General features: G+C 39.6%; 1 protein-coding gene across 1 annotated transcript in view; it reads right to left on the bottom strand.

Annotated features, from left to right (window-relative positions):
* Window positions 1-226: 226 nt before the first annotated feature.
* Window positions 227-27539, bottom strand: part of LOC135201660 (beta-parvin-like) — a 196474-nt gene continuing 169161 nt past the window's right edge. Inside the window, exons 11-14 of the mRNA XM_064230771.1 lie at window positions 22602-22742; window positions 20975-21130; window positions 20553-20640; window positions 227-2707 (exon numbers count right to left, since the gene is read on the bottom strand). Of these exons, the coding sequence (XP_064086841.1) occupies window positions 2631-2707; window positions 20553-20640; window positions 20975-21130; window positions 22602-22742 (462 nt within the window). The 3' untranslated portion in view covers window positions 227-2630. The remainder of the gene's footprint in view (window positions 2708-20552; window positions 20641-20974; window positions 21131-22601; window positions 22743-27539) is intronic.

Below are 27539 nucleotides of genomic sequence, written 5' to 3' on the forward strand. Positions count from 1 at the left end.
ACTCCTGCAGTTGGACGGTAGTTAACTACATAAGCACCTTGTTTCAAAGTTAGCTGTGCTGAAGTAAATTTCTTATGTAAAGACTGATAGTTATATATTGTGTAGGAACAAATATGTTGTATCTTTCAACAGCCAGCAAAATTTGCCACTTTCTTGGAATACATTAGCAAAAATAGTACAGTACTAGGATGGTGACTGTATGGTTAGTGGGCATATAAAAATCTAATATGGTGTTAGGCTTTAATTCATATTAGAAGGCAAAAAAAGGCACATCAATATTGCGTAAAAATCTTCACATATATCAATATGAAAGTTTGATTGCTGGAAGAAACTTATTACTCTATACTATAGTACTAGTGCTCAGGACAAAATTTGTTCATGTGCCTTTTCAAATTTAATAAAAACAGAACCCCTCAACTCTGATTTCATCAATATCTATGTAAAGTAATGAAATGCAATACAAATATTGTACCTCTACGTATATAACTTGATCATAAGGCAATACAAATACTGTACCTGTACGTATATAACTTGATCATAAGGCATTACAAATACTGTACCTGTGCGTACATAACTTGATCATAAAGAAGATATTTTCAATATCTTCAGAATTTAGTTCTCAACTACAAACCTACCTAGAGAGCTCAAAAATATTATTTAACTAGCCTCAAGAATTTACTGGAAGAATGAATCTCCAGTTAATAGAATTATACTAAGAGATACAACTTCCCAGTTCTATGATACAAATTACTGTATATATATGAATATGCAAAAGCAAAACACTTCCAAAAGAATACTACTGACCAAATACATTCTTGACTGGTTTGTCTACTCAACTACATATATGATTCCATTCTATATTTTCTCTTGACTAAAGGCGCAATGCATTTTCTGTAAGAAGTCTTACCTTTAATTGTAATTTTGTCCTGCAATAAAAGGGCACTTGTTACTGACATGGTAGCTGATACAATTCTGGACCAAACCAGCTTATTGTGATGCCAAAACAACAGTACCTCTAACTTCTTATGGCAGTCCATGAAAAGGTTATTTTCTCAAGTTTAATGATTACATAAAGAATACTCAACTATGCTGTGATTGCATTGTATTACATGATTAACAATATTAAAAATATCACAAAAGCTCTCATTACTACTGCCCACTAGAATTTCTAAAACACACTTAACTGTACCATGGACTTTGGTACATTGTTAATGCAGTGGAGCTAGACCATTCGGCACCATGCACAGTTACTGAAAATAGTTTTCTATCTGTTCAATCATTTTCAAAAGCACATTATTATGTACATATCAGTCATTGAGATGAAGTCCATTCGTACTAAGCAAAGGCAGATGCTACAAAATGTATTTTCGAATAATTGAAACCTATTATTTGGTTTCTTAAATCAGACTGAATCTGCTTAAAAAAAATCTACTTGTTTACCACAACCACATAACTTCTGTTTCTACCAGAAAAATTAAAAATGTCAAATGTAGTAGGTTAACATTTGTGCTGTGTAACATTTTGACAATTATAAAGAAACAGTATAAATCTTGTACTTTATACATTTGTTAAACATAAATGCTATTGAAAAACATCTTTATTACTGTTCAGTGTTTCATCTTAATTAAAATAAAACCTTATTGCTTATTATATTTTGAACACAGTTTTCCCTTATGTCTAGTGCTTCACTATTATTTATAGTAAGGCACACATTTCTTTTTGGCACAAATAGGTAAAAGTATACTTTCTCTTCACTTTCTTACCTGCTTACAACTACATTATAGTATCTCATGAGACTTCTTAACTTCAAATATTTTGATAAATCAAAAGTAATATTTTTATATTATTGTAAGGTACTAAACTTCTATAGGTTTATATACTATTAGTAAGAAATTTGTTAGAATAAAATATAACTATGTATGTATCAAGTTTTTCATCTTGTAAAAAAAAGAAAAAAAGTGATCATGCGCACTTCTCAACATTATGTAAGGAAAACAAATTAGTAAAACCCTGACAGTTAAAAACCATAATTGCTCTAGTACATTCAATTGTCATAACAAAACACTATACAGCAACTTTTTAAAAATATTTAAGACTATGATTTTAAGAACCCATGCTGTTCAGTAGAATCTGTAATAACAATCATTTCTTCCAAGTGGATGGTTTTTTGGCACTGTCATTTATAAATTTACAGATTGAGATTATACAGACACAATGTCACTTAAAGATTCTAGATATTTGATATAATGCACTGATCTTTCACTTACATGTGCTTTCTAGTAGCATATAAATTGGGTAATAAAAGGAACACACTTAAATTATGAGACACAAGGATCCACACAATTTACTGTACATCAATATCGTCATGATTTGTAATCAGCTGGTACTTGGTATTTAAAAGCTGCCACATTAAATTTATGATCCTTGTAATCTCAGCAGTGTTAAAGCTTCATAACTGTGGCTTAAATGCTGACTGAAAAGAAAGGACATACCACAATAATTTGATTTAACAAAAAAATGATGTATTCTTACACTTAATACTGTATAGATAATTTGTTCAGTATTTAAATTTAGTAAAACTCTAGATGACAAGACAATTAAAATACACAGATGGAAAGCTGACAGCTTCTTCAGTTTGTATTCTTGTATCGTGTGAACAGGTTGTATAGGACCCGTAATGTGGACTTCAGATCAGCATTTACTATATCTGAAAACAAGATTGAAAAAAATATAACAAATCAAACCAATACACAAAGAATTCTGTGTTACAAATATCTCAGTTTATAAAGTAGTTTTCATGAAACCAAAGGGTCACAATTCTAAAGTACAAGGGCTCTCCCAACAGATTTTTTTACAAGGTGAAAATTTGGGCATGGTCTGCTGAAGAGGTTGGAGAGTAAGATATGAAACAAAATAGAATGGATAAAAATTAAAAGGCACAAAGGAATGCAACTTGGGCATATAGACACTGCAGGGAACCTTGGATATAATCTAAATTTTGCTCAACGAAGCACCCACTGCAAAGATATCTACCATAAAACAACAGAAAATCTATAGTTTGCTTCCATGCACATCTCATATCTTAATGCCTATGTCCATGATCCTACCACAGTAAGGGAAGAGGCACCAAAACACTACTTTAATGTGCAGCTACTTAGTTGTATCTCATGACAATAAAAAAAATGCCAGTCTGTAGAACAAATATAAGCAAAGAACAATATCATGTCCCGAACAAAATAGTCCGTGCTGATCTAAGTCCAGTACATGTACAAATCCCTAACCAATTACAACTATTAATTACCCCAAAATTCAGCATTTGTACTTAGAGGTTTTCAACATACATTCTGATGAGAAACTAATGTATTTATCAGAGAACTTTCTTGTCTGTTTCCTTCAATAATTTCCTTGCAATATATTAATGATAATTTTATTTATCAGTGTACAAACAACTATAAATCAACTGGGAAAAGTGGGTGACAATTTTGTCTTGCGTATCTTTATAGCTGCACTGAAGTCCTCAATATCCTCTGTGATTTTAAACACCAAGCATTCCCCATAACTGAATACTGTAAATGTTGTTTGAGTAGTTCCATCCAATAATGCGAAAATGACAATTTTTTTTATTAATTTGCATTTTTCATAGCTAACAAACCTGCGGTCTTAAGATTAGGGTAAGTTCTGGTGCCACCTGAAAACTGGCAAAAAACAACATAAAATTTTATATGCAAGGAATCTGTGGTATCTGGCATCTGATACATAGCTGAGGTGGGAGTGAGTCAGAGACCACGCTTGAACCTAGAGATGTATTTCTTCCTTCCAACCCAGGATAAGACAAGAGGGATAGCTAGAGGTGGGCAGTCAATGTTGAGAACCTCAGGTTTGTTAGCTATGAAAAATATAAATTAATTAAAAATTTGTCATTTCTTCATACGTGGAACAAACCTTCGGTCTTAGCATTAGGATAGACTCACACTTGGAGGGAGGTATGAGAATCCTGAACTGACTGGAGGTTCAGCACGCCTGATCGCTCTTCTTAGAAATGAGGATTCTAAGGAAGAGGACCTAAACCTCTGAGATGTTAGATATGTGGGTATCTACCACTCGGTCCACTGGGTTTAAACACTACAGTGTAACATGTTCAGATTCATGGAAGTCAAAGAGAACTATTAACTGTTCAAGCAACAAACCATGTCAGCCACATGAAATGTGTTTGTCACCACTCCTCACTCCCCTTGCTGGAGAGAGGAGTAGGAGCTACTGAGAAGCAGATTTGTATGTTGTATGGAACATAAAAAGTGTTGTAACAGTATGAATGCAATGCTCACCTACATCAAGCCAGTTCTAGCATATGAACTGTCTATTCTTTAAACAGCCTGTAGGCATTGAAGAAAGGAAAAAAAGAGAAAGAAAGAGACCATCCATCTCACTCATTCTCTCATCCACACTATCATCTTGGGCAAGATACAAACTGCCCCACACCAGTGGCACTGAATGAGGTATACAACTTGTTGAGCAGCCATCACTGGACCAAAGGAAAAAAAGTTTCCAAGGACCTATGGGAAATATTCTTCAAGTAGAAGGAAGTGAATGTGGTCTGACAAAGCCAACAACCAGCATTCAAAATCCTATGAACAGACAAGTTCTTAAATGCCAAGGAGGAACTTATTTCTCTCATGTCGTGCACTTCTGCATGCACAGTATTGGTGACAGAACTTGACGATGAGAAGTAGGCTTGCCTAATCATCTCGTGTAGATAAATGAAATGGTATTCTTGGGCACTCCTTTCTTGGCTTGGTTCCTGCTAACAATAAGTCTATGACACCTAGGTCTTAGGTGACGAGTCCTTTTTACAATACAATACAATGCAGTGCTCTGATGGAGCAAAGCAGTAACTCTTGAGGGTCATTGTTAAACTCCTTAAGGGAAGGAATGGAAAATGAGATAAAACTGTCATGAACCAAGGGATTTTGGGTCTAGCCACGAATTCCAGGATAAATTTGAAAGCTAAAGACCCCCAACCCTTAGTGTGTTTAAGTCATAATTCAGACCATGGAGCTCTCCAACTCTTTTTGAGGAAGCCAAGGCCAAAAGGAAAACTGTTTTCAAGTCAGTTCCCTGTCTGATGATTGATGCAGGGGCTCTAAAATAGCAAGAGTGAGACTATTCAGCATGAGAGTAAGGTCCCACATAGGAGGTTTTGTTTGAGTTCTCTAGGTGAATAAGACTGCTCAATGCTCTTGAACAACAGAGAATTCTCAGGATGAAGTGATGTCTACATCTTTCAGACGAAGAACTAGTCCTAAGGCAGCCCTGTAGGCCTTGACAGACAGAAGTTTCTCTGCTCTGAGAAAGATCAGGAAGTTCACTATCTGCTGAACAGAAGTTCCAAGCGGAAAGAAACACCGTCGATGACACCAACCACAGCAGATGGCCCATTTGCCATTGTACACAGCTTATGAAGATCTCCTGAGGTAGTCGGACATCTGAGTAGCTGCTCTGTGAGAAAGATCTCTCACTTGTAGGAGAAACTGGACGGTCTCCAGATGTGAAGACATAAGGACCCTAACAATTGGTGGTAGCTCTCCAAAAGAGGCTGGCAGAAAAGGTTGTGCTAAGGGGGGAATCTCTCTCGGCACTGCGGAGAGAAGAGATGAAAGATCTGGGAACCACTCTGCCTTGGGCCACCAAGGAGTTACTAGGGTCATCCTGAGATTCTTGGAACCCATTACTACTTTGTTCAGGACAAGATGGATCAGGCAGAATGGAGGGAAAGCATAAACTTCCAGGTTGTCCCAAGTATGCTGAAGGGTGTCTTCCACCCTAGCGAATGGATCTGGGACCACCTGACAGTAGACCTCTAGCTTTCTGTTGAACCATGTTGCAAAGAGGTCTAACATGAATCTTTCCCAAGTAGACAGAGATGATAGGATAGCCCTAGGGGATGTCCTATGAAAAGATGCCCAATGCAGATGCATGCTAAATACTTTACTGTCAACGTGTGCACTGTCAAAGAAATTCGTACCGTAGACAGAAGAGATGTCCCCGCACTGCCAATGGAATGTACATTACCAAAAGAGATGTCCTATGATGATAGGACACCAAACACAAACCCCAACCCTCTTCCTTGACTAAGGAACCACCATGGTGACGTTCCTGAGCAACATAACGCAAAGCTTAAAGACAGATCTATATTCACGTAGAGACAAGAACTTGGATATACAGTTGGGCCCTGCTATTTGCGGACTCTCCTATTTTCAGATTTTTCTATGGACTGCACATACTAATTATTCACAGAAAACTCACCTTTTCACAGTATTTTTCACTGGGAAATATTCACAAATTACTGTATTTCTGGGCCTAACCTGTGTCGCCCCGTGAAATATTCCTATAGCACTCATTTCTAATGTATAAATATTGCTAAATATACAAGAGAAAAAAGCTATATGGTTATGCCAGTTTCCTGGCTCGCTCACCCTTATTTAAGGGTGTCGGTATGGAAACTGGGGCGTGTGAAACCACTATCAGAGGTCCCCTGCCATTTAGTCTCTTCCTTTCTCAATATCCCTCGTCTGCAGAGGAGCCGTTCCAGGCCATCTACCGCCCGCTACTGATACAACTAGCGTCTTGTTTATCATTCCTTCGATAGCACTGTTAACGTTTGCACGTGTTGTGTTTTCGCCTTGCGAATTTGCATTTATCTCAAGATGTCTGAGCGTCAAGAAACTGATGTATCCAAGTTGAGTACTGCAATTAATGTTTTGTCATATTCTAGGGTAGCGATGGTCATTATAAGTATGTTTACTTTGGTTATTTAGCAGGAGCCTACATGATGCCGCTCCTAGGTCAGCCATTTTGCGCATCGCTACTAGCAAATTTCTTACGCTCATGACGACCCCCAATTGGTCTCCCATACTAATTGGTGTCGCCCTTTTGGATAGATTAGCAGTTCCTCAGATGTTAATACATATTTATCCTGATGTTATATATTATGTCCTGAATGTGGGGGATACTAGCCTACCGAGCCGACCCGCATGCTCTCGGAAGGTAGCCTAGGTCTGGGATTCCTGTTATCCATCCTTATGTTGGTCTTCCAACCAATGAATTGGTTTGACACGGTGTATTTATATTCTACTTAATAAATTAGCCTCATGACAGTACGTGAGCCACCCTGGTCTGCCTGGCCAATTACGGTTATAAAAGCCGATTTGGCGGGTTAGGCTAGCTGCTCAGAGCCTTCCTGACCGACCTGATCAGATCGTTTCTATTTGCGAAGGTTAGGCCAGCCACTCGAGAGGACTCATTGCCCCCCCCCCCCCCCCCTCTCTCTCTCTCGTCTCTCTCTCCTTTTCCACTACCCTCTCCCGTCCCACTCGCGTCAGGACTATTTGCATTACATATTATTTTAGTAATACTGAATTATGTATTGTTTTTTGCGCGTATTACATGATACAGGAGGCCTATACGCCTTCTGTCCCTGATCAGTTGGGCCAAGACTTATCGCGTGGTTGTCCCATCTCGCCGGTAGTGTCACCAATTGATCGCGAGTGGGCCACCCCTCTAGTCGACCTCCCTCCCCCTGTACCCACCTCGGTGGGGTGACACGGCTCGTCTCACGCTACTCCATGTAGCCGACCCGAGCTTCTCATATATGGGGGGGGGTAGGGAGTACGGTCGGGGGGAAGGTCCACTGCGTCATACTCAGGGTGGATGGTACGGAGGGGGTGCCCATCCTGGCGAGCCTTGGTTGGCCACCTGGCTCGTCGGGATGGTATACTCCGCGTGCCACTAGCGTTTCCTAGCCGCAGTCCTCTATCCCCAGACCTATCTTCCCGCCCCGGCGGGACCGGGACCCCGACTAGATGGTATCGGGTATGCGAATAGCCACGATCCTTTATCCGATCAGATACAGGCTTAGGTTTACCTATTTTCCCTGATCTGTTCTCATGGAGTCGGACCAAGAAATAGAAGATAGCTTGGAGGAAGGAGATACAGTAGTACCTCGAGATACGAAATTAATCCGTTCCGAGGCGCCCTTCGTATCATGAGGTTTTCGTATCTTGGACCACATTTACATGTAAAATGGCTAATCCGTTCCAAGCCCTCCAAAAACACCCCATTAAATTTCATAATAAAAGCTAAATCGACCTATAAACAATGAAATACTACAACAATTTGGACCATTCAATACCTAAATTAAGACTAAAAATGCAAAACCTGTAAATAAAGTGTATATTGTTCTAAAGGGTCAATAATACAAAGTGTAAAAAGTCTGTGGACCCTTTAGAACATTATATATACTCTCGTGATAGAGAGTTTTTCCCTACTAAAGTGTATATTAGTGTACAAGAAATATTATTATTGTAACGTAAAATGTGGAAGCTTACCTTTCGAGTGAGACTACGTACATACGTAACTATCCAAGGAAGATTGCTTCTGCCTACGTAACTTTTTTCACAATGTTCCTGTGTGAGCCTTTTCGGGGGGGTGTCTTCTACAAATGATTGCACTTTATGAAAAGTGGCTTTAATTTCTGCCGTTTTGTTTTTCTTTTGTATGTATGTACGTACGTACGTACTTTAAAAAAAAATTTCACAATGTTCCTGTGAGCCTTTTCGGAGGGTGTCTTCTACAAATGATTGCACTTTATGAAAAGCTGCTTTAATTTCTGCCATTTTTTTCTTCTTTTTTTTATTTCTAACTTTTTTTTTTAACTTTTTTTACTTTACTTAGTTTCAACTTTAGTTTTTTGCACCTCATGACTCTGTTGGCCCTGGTGTCCATCAAAACCCTGTTCAACCAAATGCTCTCTCTGCAACTGATTTGGGTACTGAATGTTCGGCTGCTGACCTTCAACATAAACTGAAGTGCCTTGATTATATATGTACACTACACACATTGACGATCCCGAAAACGAATACCGGGTGCACACTAATGCTGGTACCGAGTGGTCAAGCCACACCACCACATTTACATAGTAGATGTATGATGGGAGGGACGCTGGCCAATAGGAGAGAAGGATTTCATGGCCACGACTAGCATCAGGAACCAATGGGAGAGCAGGAGGATGGTGGCGAGTCTACTAGTATACTAAGATGGCGGCGCGTGGCGCGATTTTCAAAATTGTTATCCGGGCGAATCTCGGACTTTTCAGAAACCTTTCGTATCTTGAAAACTTTTCGTATGTAGAGCCGTTAAATTTTTTGTATTGGCTTTCGTATATCGAGTTTTTCGTAAGTTGAGCCTTTCGTATCTCGAGGTACTACTACTGTACTGCGCTAGGATGTTCGACAACGGATAGAACATTTTTAGTTTCGCGCATGTATGACTATTTAGTAGTTTTAATTACTTTAAGCTTAAGATAATTTTAACTCATTACACTTCGGGTTCATTTACTACGTCGGGCATATTCACCCCGCTGGGTATTCAGAACCGAAGTACCATGTTATTATCACTAGCTCCCTCCCCCGGGTTTCAACCTCCTTGGTTTTTTACTCCGTCCCGCACCCCGGTGGGGACGGAGAGTGGGCTTGAGACTCAATCTTAATTGACTAGATAACGCGTCTCCGGTGCCAGCGGAGCCAGGCCGGGTTCATCCTTCCTCTGCTCTGTCTGTACCAGGCCTAAACCTTTAGTTTCATGACAAAAACAAGAACTAGGGCCCGGAGCTGGTGAGATAAGAGTATTTATAAAATCCTAGTAGTAGAAATGCATTCCACTGGAGTCGACTCCGGTGACAGTAGAGTTGCGTTGCATGCCCCTCCGGATACATCTCCGGTGGGTTTAAATAGTGATACTCATGTATCATTCAACTTACAGATGGTACGTTGCCTGGAGACGGCATGCACGGCCATTCTCCAAGAGCCGTGCGGAAATGAGGTGTGCCGGTCCCATGCCGGATGTGCGGTCCTGGTGGACTCCCTGCTGGTGTGGCACCCATCCGGGTGCGAGATATGCTACGGGCTAGTGAGAGATCTCACTACTGAGTCGGTATGTACCACTCTCAGAGTGATACAATGAGAATTATATCGAATAAAATCATATTGATACATACTAGACTAAGTAGGTAGTATCCAGGTTAGTCATTGATATAACTATCTCTTACAGAACCCTCAAGCCGTCAAGGATACGGCTTTGGCAACCCTCAAGGTCTGGGTCGGTGGCTTTGGCAGGAATGTCAAAGCCAAGCAGCCCTACATGCTGTCCGAGGCGATGGCCTCACTCATCTACCCCCAGGCGAAGAGGTCAGCAGCTGTAGCAGCGGAGTTGGCGGCCCCCATCATTGCCAAGATCCGGGAGGAAACCCAGGCCTTACCAGAAGACGTGGAGGGCTTCGGCGAAGAAGTGTTGGGAGAAGTGGTGGCCATGAATCTGGACCGCGAGCCCATGGTTGTTGACAGCCAGGGTGAAGGTAAGAATGTAGGTGAGGCAGGTAGTGTAGGGGCTAAAGGCTTGTCCTTTAGCCCATCTCAATCTTCTAATTCTTCCTTCCAGGGATTCACCGGGAAGCCCAAGACTGTTAGGGACCAGTCGGGCTCGGTGATCCCTAAGATCAAACATTCAAAACACTTTATTGGCTATTAAGAAGTCTTTGCCGAAGCCAAAGTCTAAGACTAGCTGCGCCAGTACGCCATCGGTTCCCAAACCAGTGGCGGACTCAGCAAGAGCTACTCCCCCTCAACAGGGGTCGAGAGCGAGAGGTCCAAGAGCTAGACCCCAGGAACCTACCTTCGACCCGGCGTTTTTCTCCTCTGTGACGATGGAGCAGATGGGGAACTCGGTGCAAACCAAGTTCCAAGTAATTGTATCTCGGCTGTCCTCCAGTCTTGAGGCGTCGGGACAACTGATTCAGTCCCTGACGGAGAGAATGATGAATCAGGAGACCCTAGTGGCGGGTATCCAGGAAAACCTGGCGGCAGGACAACCCCAGTCCAGATAGGCTAGACAATCCCTGGTAATGCCGGACTCCTCAAAGCTGCCCCCATTTAATAATAACAATCCTTGGAGGCCAGCGGCTTACGCCCCGTTCTTGGAGGGTATGCTAACAATAGAAGGATGTGGAACCCGGCTGTTAGAAGATTTCGAATTCTACCCACCGGATCTCCAGTTCCCCTTCATGGGCTATGCCCGATTGACGGATGAGGCAATGGTAAGGGAGTGTGTCAACACGAAGTTGACACCCCACAAGAGCCCCTTCACAATGTTCGTAGTGAGTGATAACACTCACTACGAAGTGGCCGAACTAACGCTGCAAGCGGCCACAGACGATAAGCCTATGCCACAACTCCGGGAGACAGATTTACCTTCCCTTCTGCTCCCCGGAGGCACAGAGTGTTGGGCAGACGCTCCAGCAACTTTCTCGGTGGGCAAACTTAGTCCGGACTGTGCTACAACACAGTTCAGTGAGCGGCTACCCAGACTTCCAGACACCTTAGTCAAGGCTGAATATGACGCGAGGTGCAGGCTAAGCAGGTCCCTCAACTCCGCCACCATGACAGAGATGACGTCCCTCGTATACGCGGATGAGCCACTTTTCAAGGTTCTGACGAAGTCATATCTTCACGCTGTACAGTGCGATCTTTATGACTTCGCAGTGGCTAGACGGAACTGCAGGAAGCACATCTTGGCGGATGCTTCCATTAGGCATGAGCCCAATAAGCTCATCAAATCCTCGATCTGGAGATCGAAGCTATTCCCTGAGTCCGTCGTTAATGAAGTTCTCAGGGAAGCAGCAAGAGTGAACCAGAGCCTGAAGATACGCTGGGGACTCATCATGAAGAGGAAGTTTGAGTCCTCCGGAACACATCCTAGGGGCAGGAAGAGGACAAAGAAGTTCCAGTCCTTCCAGACCACCCAACCCCAAACGGTGGTTCAGGCTGTCCCGGTGGCCCAGATGAACCAGCCTTCCACCTCAAAAGCACAACCGCAACAGCGATTTGTGCTACTGAGCCAACCCACTCAGCAGCCCCAAACCTCGACTACCTTTGAAACCCAAGGGGTACTTCAAGGGTATAATAGATTCGCCAGAGGTAGCCGAGTTAGATGTGCTTTCCGGCACAGGGCTGGCGGAAGGGCCTCTGCCCGAGGCAAAGGCTTTCGGGGAGGCCGGGGAAGCCGCCCATCTACCAACCAGTGAGGCTCCCCAGGTAGGAAGGAGGCTGTACCTCTTCCGGAACCGTTGGAGTTTCAGCACTTTGGCCCACAGCATTGTATCAAAGGGTCTGGGATGGAGTTGAAAAGAAGGGCCTCCTCCATCAACCATATTTTACCAGAACCCAACGGCAGACTTAATAGAATACACCCAAGATCTGCTTCGAAAGAAGGTAGTGTAAGAAGCCAAACATTTGAAATTTCAAGGGCGCTTGTTCAGCGTTCCAAAGAAAGACTCACACAAGCCAAGAATAATCCTAGACTTGTCCCATCTAAACTCATTCATTCATTGCGACAAGTTCCGTATGCTGACCGTTTCGCAGGTGCGGACCTTACTTCCCCGTGGGGCCATCACCACCTCTATAGATCTTACAGATGCCTACTATCATGTCCCAGTAGCAAGACACTTCCTCCCCTTCCTAGGCTTCAGACTAGGAAAGCAGGCCTATGCCTTCAAAGTAATGCCATTCGGGCTCAACATAGCGCCCAGAATATTTACAAAGATAGCGGAAACGGTAGTCCAAGAATTAAGGACCCAAGGGATAATGCTAGTAGCCTATCTAGATGATTGGCTCATTTGGGCCCCGGACGCCGAAGAATGCCGGAAAGCAACAGCCAAAGTGATAAGTTTTTTGGAATACCTGGGATTCCAGAGAAACAGGAACAAATCCCGGCTGACTCCGGCACCACGCTTTCAGTGGTTGGGGATACAATGGGACCTAAACGCATACAACTTATCAATTCCGCCAGCGAAACGCAGAGAAATAGCGAAGGCTACAAGACAATTCCTCAAGGGCAAACAGACGTCCCGGCGGAACCAAGAAAGGATTCTAGGTTCACTCCAATTTGCATCAATTACGGACGTGCTGTTGAAAGCCAAACTAAAAGATATAAACCGGGTCTGGCGATCCAGAGCAAACAGGAAATCTTGGGACAAAGTATCCCAGATCCTGCCAATCTTACGGAAGAGACTCCGTCCTTGGACAGAAGTCAAGAGCCTGTCAAAATCAGTACCATTACAGTTTCCTCCCCCAGCCCTGGTAGTTCACACGGATGCCTCCCTAAGCGGCTGGGGGGGGATACTCCCAGTACAAAAAAGTACTAGGGACTTGGTCAGTAACATTTCACCAGATGCATATCAATGTACTGGAGGTCATGGCAGTGTTTCTGACCCTGAAGAAACTCTCGCCAGCGAAGAAAATCAACATCAAACTAGTACTAAACAGTGCGGTGGTAGTCCACTGCATAAACAGAGGAGGCTCCAAATCGAGTCATATAAATCACGTAATGATAGCAAGTTTTGCTTTAGCAGCAAGGAACCAATGGCACCTGTCGGCCATGCACCTAGCGGGAGTAAGGAATGTGGTGGCAGACGCATTGTCAAGGACAACTCTGCTGGAATCAGATTGGTCCCTAGACAGAAAATCATTCAAATGGATCTGCCAAAAGGTGCCAGGGCTTCAGGTAGACCTTTTTGCCACAGAATCCAACCACAAACTGGCATGTTATGTGGCTCCCAATCTGGACCCTCTGGTATATGCCACGGACACTATGGCAATAGACTGGAATACTTGGAAGAGAATTTATCTTTTCCCCCCGATAAATTTACTGCTGAAAGTTCTGAACAAACTCAGATCCTTCAAAGGACAGATTGCACTAGTAGCTCCCAACTGGCCCAAGAGCAATTGGTTCCCACTTCTAGTGGAATTGGAACTCCGACTCCGGCCCCGGCGGATCCCCAATCCAAGACTAACACAGTTGGTACAAACGCGACTGTGTCCGCTTCCTCAGGAATTCACAAAGCCCTAACTTTATGGACTTCATGAAGTTTGCGGCGCAGAAAGATGCCAACATTGATCCTCAAAACACCCTGTTCCCGGAATCAGACAAACGAGAATCTACACTGCGTCAATACGATTCAGCAGTTATGAAGCTAGCCACCTTTTTGAAAGACTCAAAGGTACAGATTATGACCGCAAATCTGGCAGTTACCTTTTTCAGAACCTTGTTCGAAAAAGGCCTAGCAGCTAGTACTGTTACTACAACCAAATCTGCCGTAAAGAAAATATTCCAATTTGGATTTAATATTGACCTGACAGATTCGTATTTTTCTTCTATCCCCAGAGCTTGTGCTAGACTTAGACCAATAAATAGACCTCAAACGGTCTCTTGGTTTTTGAATGATGTACTCAAGCTAGCTTCAGATACGGTTAACGAATCATGTTCTTATATAACCCTTCTCAGGAACACGTTATTCTTAGTAAGTCTGGCATCAGGAGCCAGAATATCTGAACTGTCGGCTCTCTCCAGAGAACCAAATCACATTGAATTCCTCCCGTCTGGAGAAGTACTGATTTTACCAGATCGTAAATTCTTGGCTAAGAATGAGGATCCACAAAATAGGTGGTCCCCATGGAAGATTGTCCCACTTCCACAGGACTATCTCTTTGTCCAGTAAACACGCTAAGATCCTACCTAAACAGAACTGCCAAGAAGTCTTCAGGCCCTTTATTTATTAAAGAGAATGGTGGGACCATCTCCTTAAAAGGAATCAGACAAAAAATTATCTATTTTATCAAACAAGCCAATCCGGAATCAATTCCGCATGTACATGATATCAGAGTGGTAGCTACTTCAGTTAATTACTTTCATCATATGAACTTTGATGATCTCAAAAAGTATATGGGTTGGAAGTCGCCGACAGTATTTAAACGCCACTACTTAAAATCCTTAGAGGCCCTTAAATTCCCGGCAGTGGCAGCAGGGAACATAGTTTCCCCTGACACGGCCTAGCATAGTAAATATCTAGTCTTAATATCCTATATTAGCCTATATCTCTCCTTAGTTCTTTCTCTCCTACCTGCCTCGTTAGCATTCTTGACCTTTGCTTTGGTTGTTTACCGGGTTGCACAGATTGACCTTGTCTTCACCTGGACTGCACTTATGATCACTCTTGATTGTAAATATTGTTATCTAATTGTATGTATGTATGTATGTATGTATGTATGTATATATATATATATATATATATATATATATATATATATATATATATATATATATATATATATATATATATATATATATATATATATATATATATATATATAAAATTCCTGTATCGGGGTTTGGGATTGATCTAATCCTATCAGATTTGGATTGTATAACCTTCATTATTTATATAAAGACAGTAGACTTAAGGATATTATTGAAATCTCTGTAGGATTAAGAACTTTTATTAAATCTGTAGAATTAACCCTCTTACACCGAAGCCCTAAAAATCAAAACCTCTCCCGTATGCCGGCGCCAGTTTGGAGTGAAGCCGGAAGCGGAAAAAATATTTTTTCAAAAAATCACAGCGCGCTTAGTTTTGAAGATTAAGAGTTCATTTTTGGCTCATTTTTTTGTCATTGCCTGAAATTTAGTATGCAATCATCAGAAATGAAAAATAATATCATTATCATATGTAAATAATGCGATATATGTTAGCAAAAAAAATAAAATTCATAGATAATTGTATTCAAATCACGCTGTGCAAAAAACGGTCAAAGCTAACGAGTTACTTTTTTTTTCGTTGTATTGTACACTAAATTGCAATCATTTTGATATATAATACATCATAAAACAATAATAGCAACACCGGAAAAATATTATCACAAAATGATGTACGAATTCGTAACACGCTGACGTAAAAAAATTTTATTTTCAAAAAATCACCGTAATTCTAAATATTATTCTAGAGACTTCCAATTTGTTTCAAAATTAAGACAAATGATTGAATATTACGATACTGTAAGAGTTTTAGATTAGAATTTCAGATTTCGACCATTTCGGACGAGTTAAATTTGACCGAATGTCAAAATTTTTATATATATATTTTTTTATATGCACATATTTCGGAGATGGAAAAAGCTACAACCTTCAATTATTTTTTATTGTATTCTTCATGAATTTGCACACATTTTGATATATGAAACTCTATAAAATGGCTAATATGAAAAGGAGCAAATATTAGGATAATGCGATGTACGTATTTCGGAGACTTGCGGCCGCGAATCGGCGTGCGGAGTAAAGGTAAATATATTTTTCAAAAATTCACCATAAATCACAATATTGCTCTAGAGACTTCAAATTTGTTTCAAAATGAAGAAAAATGACGGAATATTACTAGGCCGTAAGAGTTTTAGCTTACAATTGCGTTTTTCAACTATCTCGGTAGAGTCAAATTTGACCGAACGTGGTTTTTTTTCTATTTATCGTGATTTATATGCAAATATTTTGAAAAAAGAGAAAAGCTACAACCTTCAATCATTTTTAGTTGTATTCTACATGAAATTGTGCACATTTTCATATATAAAACTTTATGTAACAGCTAATTTTAAATGGTGCAAACATTTCGACAATCGCACAAAAAAAATTCTGATTTTTTCGGAAGAGTTACCGCGCGGACGTAAGGAAAATGTTTTTTTTTTTTTTTAATAAATTCACCATAAATCGAAATACTGTGCTAGAGACTTCCAAGTCATTGCAAAATGAAGGTAAATGATTGAATATTACTAGAATATAAGAATTTTAGCTTACAATTGCATTTTTCGACCATTTCGGTAGTCAAAGTTGACCGAAAGTTGAAATTTTTGCACTTAACGTTATTTATATGAAAATATTTCGAAACTGATAAAAGCTACAACCATGGGTTGTTTTTTGTTGTATTGTGCATGAAATTGCGCACATTTCCATATATAAAACTTTATGTAACGGCAAATTTAAAAGGGTGCAAACATTAGGACAATCGCACGAAAAGATTTATCGGAAGAGTTATCGCACGAACGTAAGGAAAAAGTTTTTTCATAAATTCACCATATATCGAAATATTGTGCTAGAGACGTCCAATTTGTTGCAAAATGAAGGCAAATGATTGAATATTACTATAAGAATTTTAGCTTACAATTGCGTTTCTCGACCATTTCGGTAGAGTCAAAGTTGACCGAAGGTTGACATTTATGCACTTATCGTTATTCATATGAAAATATTTCAAAACTGATAAAAGCTACAATCATGAGTATTTTTTTGTTGTATTTTACATGAAATTGCGCACATTTTCATATATAATAATTCATGTAAAGGATAATTTAAAATGGTGCAAAAATTATGTCAAAGTGACGAAATAATTTTTGAGATGTGTCACTGATACTTTTTAGTGCGATAAGAAAGAAATTCGCGCTTGCGCGCCTGCGTAGCGATTGTAAACAAAACAACGCCTTGATCCGTGAACTTCCAGCATCCCCCAAGGCGCGTCATTCAAAAGTTTTCGGCTGGTAGGCCTATAAGTATTTTTCCGCGAATTTTTAAAAAAACTTTTTTGAGCCGACGTATGATACGTCCAATCGGCATACGGGAGACATTTTGACTCGACGTTTAATACGTCCAATCGGCGTAAGAGGGTTAAGAAACTTTTATTAAAAAGTACCTTAGAAGTAATTATATAATTTTAATTTTCCTAATTATATAATTTTAATTTTCCTTCCAGTAACTGGTTTACTCTAGATTTCCAAGCTGGTGGGGCCAATTCTCTGTTACTATTTCACGGGGTGACACAGGTTAGGCCCAGAAAAGGGATTTTGACAAAGGAAACCTGTGTCGCCCAGTGAAACCCACCTTCTATCTTCCACACCCTAACTGGCCCAAGCTTGGGTGCTATCTACAGGAATGATAAACAAGACGCTAGCTGTAGCAGTAGCGGGCGGTAGATGGCCTGGAACGGCTCCTCTGCAGACGAGGGATATTGAGAAGGGAAGAGACTAAATGGCAGGGGACCTCTGTTAGTGGTTTCACACGCCCCAGTTTCCATAGCAACACCCTTAAATAAGGGTGAGCGAGCCAGAAAACTCTGGCATAACCATATAGCTTTTTTCTCTAATATATTTAGCAATATTGACACCTTAGAAATGAGTGCTATAGGAACATTTCACTGGGCGACACAGGTCACTGCCCAGAAATAGATTTTTCCTTTGTCAAAATCCCTTTTTCATATCATTTTCATTACTAAAATGCACTTTTTGTGATAAAACTAAAAAACTTGGGTATAAACAATTTTAGAGTTTTTTTGTTTTAACTATCAAAATAGACAGCACTAAGCATTTTTTGAGGGGTTTCACATATTTGCAGATTTTAGGCTATGGTGGAGGGTCTGGTATCCATCCCCCACAATTACGGAGGTCTACTATATATAGCTAGGCTAGGTTAGGAACTGTACCCAACCTAACCTAATCCCAAACAAATGAAGAATGGGAAAATCGTTCTCTTGTAGAAGTCATGAACCAGAAGAACGTGCTCCAGGATATTGAAGAGCAAGTTTGATAAAGATAGGTTCGAACTAGCTAGGCTAGGCTAAGAACTCAACTACTTAGGCTAGGCCAAGTAAGTCACCCATCCTAATCCCACTAAGTTCCTGAAAAACAGGAGATACTTCCTCGTCCTTCTTTAGCCGAGAATATCCAGAGGTGTTCTCGGAGCCTTTCTTGATCTAGACTCTAGTACCTAACCAGATCTAACTCTGAGAAGTAGATCAATGGAGTTATAAAATAATTCCAAGTTAACCAGGAAAACACCATGTACGATCAGAATTAATTGATTCCTGCTTCCTAAGAGTAGGGTGGATGGGTTCTACAGAACTTCACTGTAAATGAACCATATTGATTAACGTTAACTACCTTGGCACAGGGAATTAAAGGTTAATAGTCATGTAGGTACAATCCAAATTTGAATATTAACAATAAAACAAGAGAATTCTTCCTACCTGAGAAGGGTTGAAGTCTTTGGTTGGACACAAAGACTGTCAATTCCCACAATGGGTCTAATTGAATGAATTCATTCCACTTACAGAAAAACCTCACCAACCTACATTATGAAGGACATAAAAGTTGGAAGATCAATTCTGTATATAGATGACATAGGACGTCCATCAGCCAATCAGCCGTTACTATGGTAACATCCATTGGCCGTTACCTACATGACCAAAAGGCACTACACAGACACGTTGTATAGAAGTAGGCAATAATTTATACTAAGAACAAAACAACCATGTGCTTATGCATCCTTTGTCTGATGTTTGGTGGAACCTGTGATCTCCTTTTGTTGTGCAAAGTGAAAATGCTTGAGAAAAATGACTCAGTCTTGTCTCTGCATGACCAAATAGCCAGATTTGATGCACAAGATTGATTCTGGATGGACTATGACATACACCAAGAAAATACTGAAACATGAGAGACAACAGTGACTAAGGAACAGTCAGAGTCCTGACACCATTCTGCTGATGTAAAACTTCAAACTGTACATGTCACTCATTACATAACATATAATGTATAAGTGATTTACTTAGCAGAGTAACCAAGGAATTGTTGTTGTCACAAAAAACATTTATTATTATTATTATTATTATTATTATTTTTTTTTTTGCTCTTATCACAGTCCTCCAATTCGACTGGGTGGTATTTATAGTATGGGGTTCCGGGTTGCATCCTGCCTCCTTAGGAGTCCATCACTTTTCTTACTATGTGTGCCGTTTCTAGGATCACACTCTTCTGCATGAGTCCTGGAGCCACTTCAGCGTCTAGTTTTTCTAGATTCCTTTTCAGGGATCTTGGGATCGTGCCTAGTGCTCCTATGATTATGGGTACGATTTCCACTGGCATATCCCATATCCTTCTTATTTCTATTTTCAGATCTTGATACTTATCCATTTTTTCCCTCTCTTTCTCTTCAACTCTGGTGTCCCATGGTATTGCAACATCAATGAGTGATACTTTCTTCTTGACTTTGTCAATCAACATCACGTCTGGTCTGTTTGCACGTATCACCCTATCTGTTCTGATACCATAGTCCCAGAGGATCTTTGCGTGATCGTTTTCTATCACTCCCTCAGGTTGGTGCTCTAACCACTTATTACTGCAAGGTAGCTGATGTTTCTTGCACAGGCTCCAGTGGAGGGCTTTTGCCACTGAATCATGCCTCTTTTTGTACTGGTTCTCTGCAAGTGCCGGGCATTCGCTTGCTATGTGGTTTATGGTTTCATTTTTCGTATTGCACTTCCTACATATGGGAGAGATGTTATTTCCGTCTATCGTTCTTTGAACATATCTGGTTCTTAGGGCCTGATCTTGTGCCGCTGTTATCATTCCTTCAGTTTCCTTCTTGAGCTCTCCCCTCTGTAGCTATTGTCATGTGTCATCGCTGGCTAGTTCTTTAGTCTGTCTCATTTATTGTCCGTGCATTGGTTTGTTGTGCCAGTCCTCAAGTTTAACCAGATCACTGAGTTAACACTGTGAATAATTGTACTAGACTTTATAATATTGCAACTTCTTAAAATATAACAACTGGATAATGTGTGCACACTGAATAAAACTTACCTTCAGGACGAGCCTTTGGTTTAGCTAAACCTGCATCCATCATAAGCTCAAATGATTGAACTACATTGTGCAATTTCTCTTCAAATGTCTGAAATATACAAGTAATATGTAACAGTTTCCATTAAGTTAAAATGTTAAAAAAGAAAGTTATGGAAGTTGTATATATGTAATTCCAACTAAATGTCTCATCTAACTTCTCAAATGCCGTAGGAATAAACAAATTAATGAGGCAGATGAAAAGATTTTCCTCCTATAATCCAATGTTTTCACCCATACAGTACATGACTAATAACTGAACTTTAAACCAGTAGGCTCAATTTAATTTCTACTAAAGATGTTATTTATACTGGTACTCTGCACACACAATCAGTACTTTTATCTAGGATAGGAATGAGTATTTGGAGTACATCCTCACATCTTACCTTTGGTGTTAAGAAGAAGTGATGCAAAGGCACAAAGTAGCCCTCTAACAGGCCCATCAAGAGACAAAGATACACTCCATCACTAAACTCTGTCTCTAGCTCCCCAACCTCAAGATTGATCTTGTTCAACTGCTTATTGACAAAGGTGATAAGTGACTGGAAATGAAGACATAATGAATTATTATTGGTGAAAGACATTTCTATAGTTTGCAAAATTTTATTAGGATCAGAAATTTGTACCAAACATGCTACTTCTACTGTAGATCCATAGCTTAATTCCTTCCGTTCAGGCTAAAAATACCTAGCAGAAATAATTTACAGTAACCCTCCAAAGCTCTCAGAAGTATTGTACGTACTATTATACAAACAATCAGTCCTGCAGCTTCCAATATTTTAAAAGTGACTATTTACACATGATTCTCCTACAACACCATACACTAATAAAGCAGTAATGTGGTGTGGTATAATGTTGGCAATATTACTGGTTATTTCTCTAGTCAATTCTGCTGATGTATTTCCTTTATTTATAACAAGAAATATTTTACCATAAAATATTTTCAATAAATCCATTCTTTCTGACATTTGCATTCTCATTTTTTATGATGACTACAGAACTGAGTTATTTAGTATGTTCTGTAAATTACCATTCTCAGATCTGAAAAGCTGTATTAAGAATTACGTACTTGCCCTTCATATTTCAAAACTACAAAGTACTGCAATATTAACCAAAAATTTCAAGATCTTGGTTATCTGTGTTTCATTTCCTAGACCTTAATATTCAGGATACTGACTTTTAGAACTGTTCCCATTTGACTTTCACATACTTAGAGTTGAAAGCCCATTCTGATTTCCTTTCTTATGTCTAAAGACAGTCCAATGCTTCTTGTAGATCTGCTAAAATTACTTTGCTTACTATTGCATCAATCCCTACATTATGTCAGGTTCGGGTTGTGTGTATCATTCCGGACTTACAGCGCTTGACTCATGGCACTGTTAACTACAATTTTTCAGCTCAATAAGTGGATTTATGGTGCCATTACCTACTTTATGGCACTGTAACCAGGACTTACAGTGCTATAAGTGTTGTAATTGCTATTCATTCTCATTATAATTATGATGATTCGGGTTAAGACAATTTTCATCATACAACACCCTGCTGGGAACAGAAACCCCGTTGTAACCTGGGGTCTGCCTGTAATCTACATTGCTTACCATTTGCTAACATAATTTTTCCTTCTTATTACAGCTTCTTTTAACCATCTACTACTTGTGTCTCCTAGAAAAAATTGTGGCTTGTTTATCAAAAGCTTTAGTAAAGTCTGAATGAACAGCATCCTTAATCTCAAGTACCATTTGCCAATAAGTTTTAAATATGTCAATGGTGTCTGATATTTAGAAAAAAATCCACATTATTATATAATACGTAATTACATAATTTCATGACTTAAACAACACAAAACCATCACTACACTTTGCAGCTTGACCAAGGAGTCACAGTATAAATGCAGACCCAAATGATTCATGGATTGTATGTACTCAACAGTCCCTACAGCAATCCCTATGAAAATAGGGATCAATTTTGCTATCAAATATAATGAAAATAAAGCACAGTAATTGTTACACTTACTCTTTTGACAACCTGGAGTTTGTCTGGGGCATGATCAAACAGTGTATCAAAAGCATCACGTTCACATCTTTGACCCAAGTCATCATAAGTGCCAGTCAGTTCTTCATTCACTATGCGATGATTAAGTTGGCCATCACGTTTCTGTCATTAGAAGATAACTGCATGAGTTAAAAATATAAAACTGAAAATCTTCTATAAGGAAAGTAGAATTTAGTATTAGCTGAACTAATAATGTTATATTAACATTTTTTTAAAATTATGAAGTACACTGTAGAATACACCAATAAGCCCCAAAGTAGGGGTGAAGCTCTGAAAAAAGGAGAACTGGGCAAGGAATGCTCTATGACCCCAAAGATACCCTAATATGCATTTTTTAAAAATCAAAATAAATTTTACCCAACAACTGTGGTACTCTAAAGTCCAAATGCATCAATTCACATTAAAAGAAAACTGTTGTTATCCTGCAGTACTGTCACTTGAACATCCATGTCTCATGTAAGAAAAACTTGTTCTTTTGTGTTATCTGATCAATGAACAAGAAAGTCACCTTGGGAGGAAGGCACTCCTATTATAAGAGATGGATTTATATGACACCATTAATTTCTATCAAATTATCGTATGGGCTGGTGTATAAGCTGATTTGGGTTAAAAGTTAACCCTCAAAATTCTAGTGTAATTCTGGTTTTGCATATATTTCCCATTTAAGACAACCCCAAAAAGTAATGCAGCACCACCACATGACAAATGCATAACGAACACAATATTGGCAGATTTGCAGTTTAACTTTTTGATAATAAAAGATTAGCCCACATAATTAGTCCAAATAAATTTATGTAGTACCTTACCTGTCGGTATCACTCAAACACTACACGATAAACATGCATCATGTAGCAAAACCATGAGGCCAAACCCTTCTGAAAATGCAATTCTCATGATACATGAGATATGAAGTTATGTTATGGGGATAAAATTTTAAGGGTCGCATTATCACAAGTATTTACAGTCCTTTTGATGCAGTATATTTTTTGAGTTTACAGAAAATTTTTGTCGGAAATAAAACATGCTAGTATATTTATAGTGCAAGCTTCAGTTCCGCAAGTTTTCAGTCTGAAAACCCTAAGGATTTTGGATAAGAGACTGAGAATCTGTACTGAGGCAATATAATCTCTATGTTACACAGATTTACTAAATATGAGTTCAGAAGGAAATTATTGTGGTAGGCTGTGAGAGCTATGACAGGTGATCTGCAACAGGTTTTAGGGAGGCAGTTTCCCTTGTTTCCCCATCAAAGATAAAGGTTCACATTTTACATTTGCCATACAAATCGACCCCTAGTTTTGGAGGGATATTTTTTAAACTTCAAATCTTGACTTACTCACTGATATATATGGTACATTTATTTCACAATAAACCCATTACAGATAGGCTTTGACTTACAACATGTGCAATTTATGGCAATCATTAATTATGAAAGAAACAAAGAAAAAAGAAAAAACTATTAAAAAAAGTTATACAAATTTGCTAAACATCATGAAGCTGGCAGCACTTATGAGCAGCAGTCCCAACCATGCATGTAAAGCAGGCCAAACACTATCAATCATGTACATATATCCAATATAGTGCTCCCCCACTTTTACACGGTGGAAATAGGTTCCAGAATCTGCTGCAGTAATGCAATAAATGTGGAAATGCAAAATTCCCCTCTGATAATGCTTATACACCAAATACCTAGTACCCTTTAAACTAAAATGTTTGTAACTGTCTATTTTAACATTTCATTGCTTTATTTGATAGTTAAAACAAAAATTTACCTTAAATTATCATACTCAAACAATTTCATCTCTCAAATAAATTATTAATACACATTAAGCCATCATCCCTAAGAGCCCTAAGTAACCTTATATTACAGTACTCTCCTATTACTGTTACTAAGTAGGCTATATTTTAACAGTTCATTGCCAAATTTGACAATTCCAACAAAAATGTACTACCTCAAAGTATCATCCCAGAACACTCTAATATCATTTCAAAGTCATGTTGCAAAATTACGTATCAGTCGACAACTGTCATTCTTAATTATCCCCTACCATTCAGACACATTTTCTTTAGCCTACTTAACTTTGCGCATCGCTCTGTGCCTACATTTTATGTGCGTATATTGATATTTTCCGGTGTAGCAAGACGATTTTGAAATTATATTTATGGTGCAGGTACCTATTTTAGGATAGTACTATTGTGTACAGCATATCTTAAATACATGGGTGGTTTAGAACGACAGGACCCGACCTCCACAGAGCATGCTACGTTCGTACGTCTTATTACTTTCGTGATTAATACATACAAATACATTTATGATTAAAAAAGGGATTTTGACGAAGGAAAAATCTATTTCTGGGTGATTGGCTCGTGTCGCCCTATGAAACCCACCCTATATTGTTTTCCCCCCCCATGCAGGACAAGATGTTTTTAGATTAAGGATGTCCGCTAGGGGCGCTGCTGTCCGTGGCGTCCTCTAGTAGTAGTAGTAGCGGCTGCATCGCCCGTTGGTATCAGCTCTCTCTTACGGGGATTCTGATTGGAAGTTCTAATTGGTGAATGTCTCGTGGTAGTGATTCCCACTCGCCCCTATTACCATACCGACACTTCTTTTTAAGAGTGAGCGAGTCAGTTTTACTGACATTTTCTTAATTTTGTTTTTCTCTGGTAATTTTAGATTAATTTTACCTAGAAAGAATGATATTAAGGATCCTTTCATAGGGCGACACGAGCCAATCACCCAGAAATAGATTTTTCCTTCGTCAAAATCCCTTTTCTGGGCTCAGCTCGTGTCGGCCTATGAAAGAGTACCAGAGAAACAGACAAGATGGGAAAAAAGGACAAATGAAAAGCAGTTGCAAAACGATGGATATAATATAAGTAAATCAATTACAGCATACAAACTAAGTACTTAAACTAACTTATTCTAAACAGTAATATAAAAGAACGTTAGTAATGTAAAGTACTTAAAATACAGTAACCACAGTAAAATACAATGATGCAGTGTAATATAAACAAAAGGGATTTACTTAGAAAATTATTTACAAAATATACAAACACATTGTGTCCTACCCTAGCATAAAAATAAGGGTAGGTACACTGAAGTACACCATCAGTACAAGTGTGGATGTCCCTAGCAAAAAAATAAGGGACAATCCACTATTATGATTCAGCGGCTAAGGCTAGGATATCCGAGTAGCATGGCGATAGGGTGAGGCATGTTGGATGAGGTAGGTAGAAAGGAGACCTGGATCTGTACTACGACTACTATACAGTATCAGGAGAAACAATGTTTCCCGCTGCTACTGCTGAAAATTTTAAAGATTCCAAGGACTTTAGATAATGACGTTTAAAGACTGTCGGGGATTTCCATCCAGTATACTTTTTAAGATCCTCAAAGTTCATATGTTGAAAGTAATTAATTGAGGTGGCTACTCCCCTGATGTCATGTGCTTTTGGAAATGAATCAGGATTGGCTTGTTTAATGAAGTAAAGGATTTGTTGCCTAATACCTTTTACTGATAAAGTACCACCTTTTTCTCTCATGAAGAGAGCACCTGAGGATCTTGAGGAAGTACGAGATAGAAAGGCTCTTAAAGTTGATACTGGGCAGAGAGAAGGATCTTGGGGAAGTGGGATAACTTTCCAAGGGGCCCACCTTGCAAGAGGATCCTCATTTTTGGCTAAAAAGCTACGATCCAGAGCAAGTAGAACTTCTCCTGATGGGAGGAATTCCACATGACCCGCATCCCTGGATAGAGCCGACAGTTCTGAAATTCTAACTCCTGAAGCTAGGCTTAATAAGAATAATGTCTTTCTAAGAAGCATTATGAATGTACAAGACGAGTTGTCAGTATCTGAAGCTAGTTTGAGGACATCATTTAAGAACCATGAAACTGCAGTAGGCCTTTGAGAAGGTCTAAGTCTAGCACAGGCTTTAGGGATAGACGTGAAATAAGATTCAGTCAGATCTATCTGAAAACCTAATTGAAAGATCTTCTTCAAAGCCGATTTATGAGTGGTAATAGTGCTAGCTGCTAAACCTTTTTCAAACAAGGATCTGAAAAAGGATATAGCTAGATTAACTGTCATGGTTGTAGTGTTTGATTCTTTCAGGAAAGATGCTAATTTTTTAACAGCTGAGTCATATTGTCTAATGGTTGACTCTCTCTTATCTGATTCTAGGAAGAGAATATTCTGTGGATCAATATTAGCATCTTTATTAGCCGCAAACTTCATGAAGTCCATAAAGTTAGGGTCTGAAGAATTCCTGAGGAAGCGAACACAGTCCTCATTTGTACTGATTGTGACAGCTTGGGATTGGGAATCCGTTGAGGTCGGAGGCCCAATTCCAGAAGAAGAGGATACCAGTTGCTCTTGGGCCAGTCCGGTGCAATCAGAGCTACTATTCCTTTGAAAGTCCTCAGTTTGCTTAGGACTTTCAAGAGAAGATTCACTGGAGGAAAAACATAAATTTTTCTCCACTGATTCCAATCCAACGACAGGGCGTCCGTGGCATAAGCCAGAGGGTCCAGGTTGGGGGCCACATAGCAAGGGAGCTTGTGGTTCGCTTGTGAGGCGAAGAGATCCACTTGGAGACCTGGGACTCTCAGGCATATCCACTGGAATGACCCGTCGTCTAGAGACCATTCTGATTCCAGAGGAACTGACCGGGACAGAGCGTCTGCTATCACATTTCTTCACCCCTGCCAGGTGAGTGGCAGACAGATGCCATTTGTGTTTGTTTGCTAGGGCAAAGATGGCTATCATGACATGATTCACATGCTTGGATTTGGACCCTCCTCTGTTGATGCAATGAACTACCACTGCACTGTCCAAAACTAGCCTTAAATGAGACTTTCTCGGGGGAAGCAGTCTCTTCAAGGTAAGAAATACTGCCAT

Source organism: Macrobrachium nipponense, chromosome 28 (genome assembly GCF_015104395.2).
Source record: "Macrobrachium nipponense isolate FS-2020 chromosome 28, ASM1510439v2, whole genome shotgun sequence".
Taxonomy (NCBI): domain Eukaryota; kingdom Metazoa; phylum Arthropoda; class Malacostraca; order Decapoda; family Palaemonidae; genus Macrobrachium; species Macrobrachium nipponense.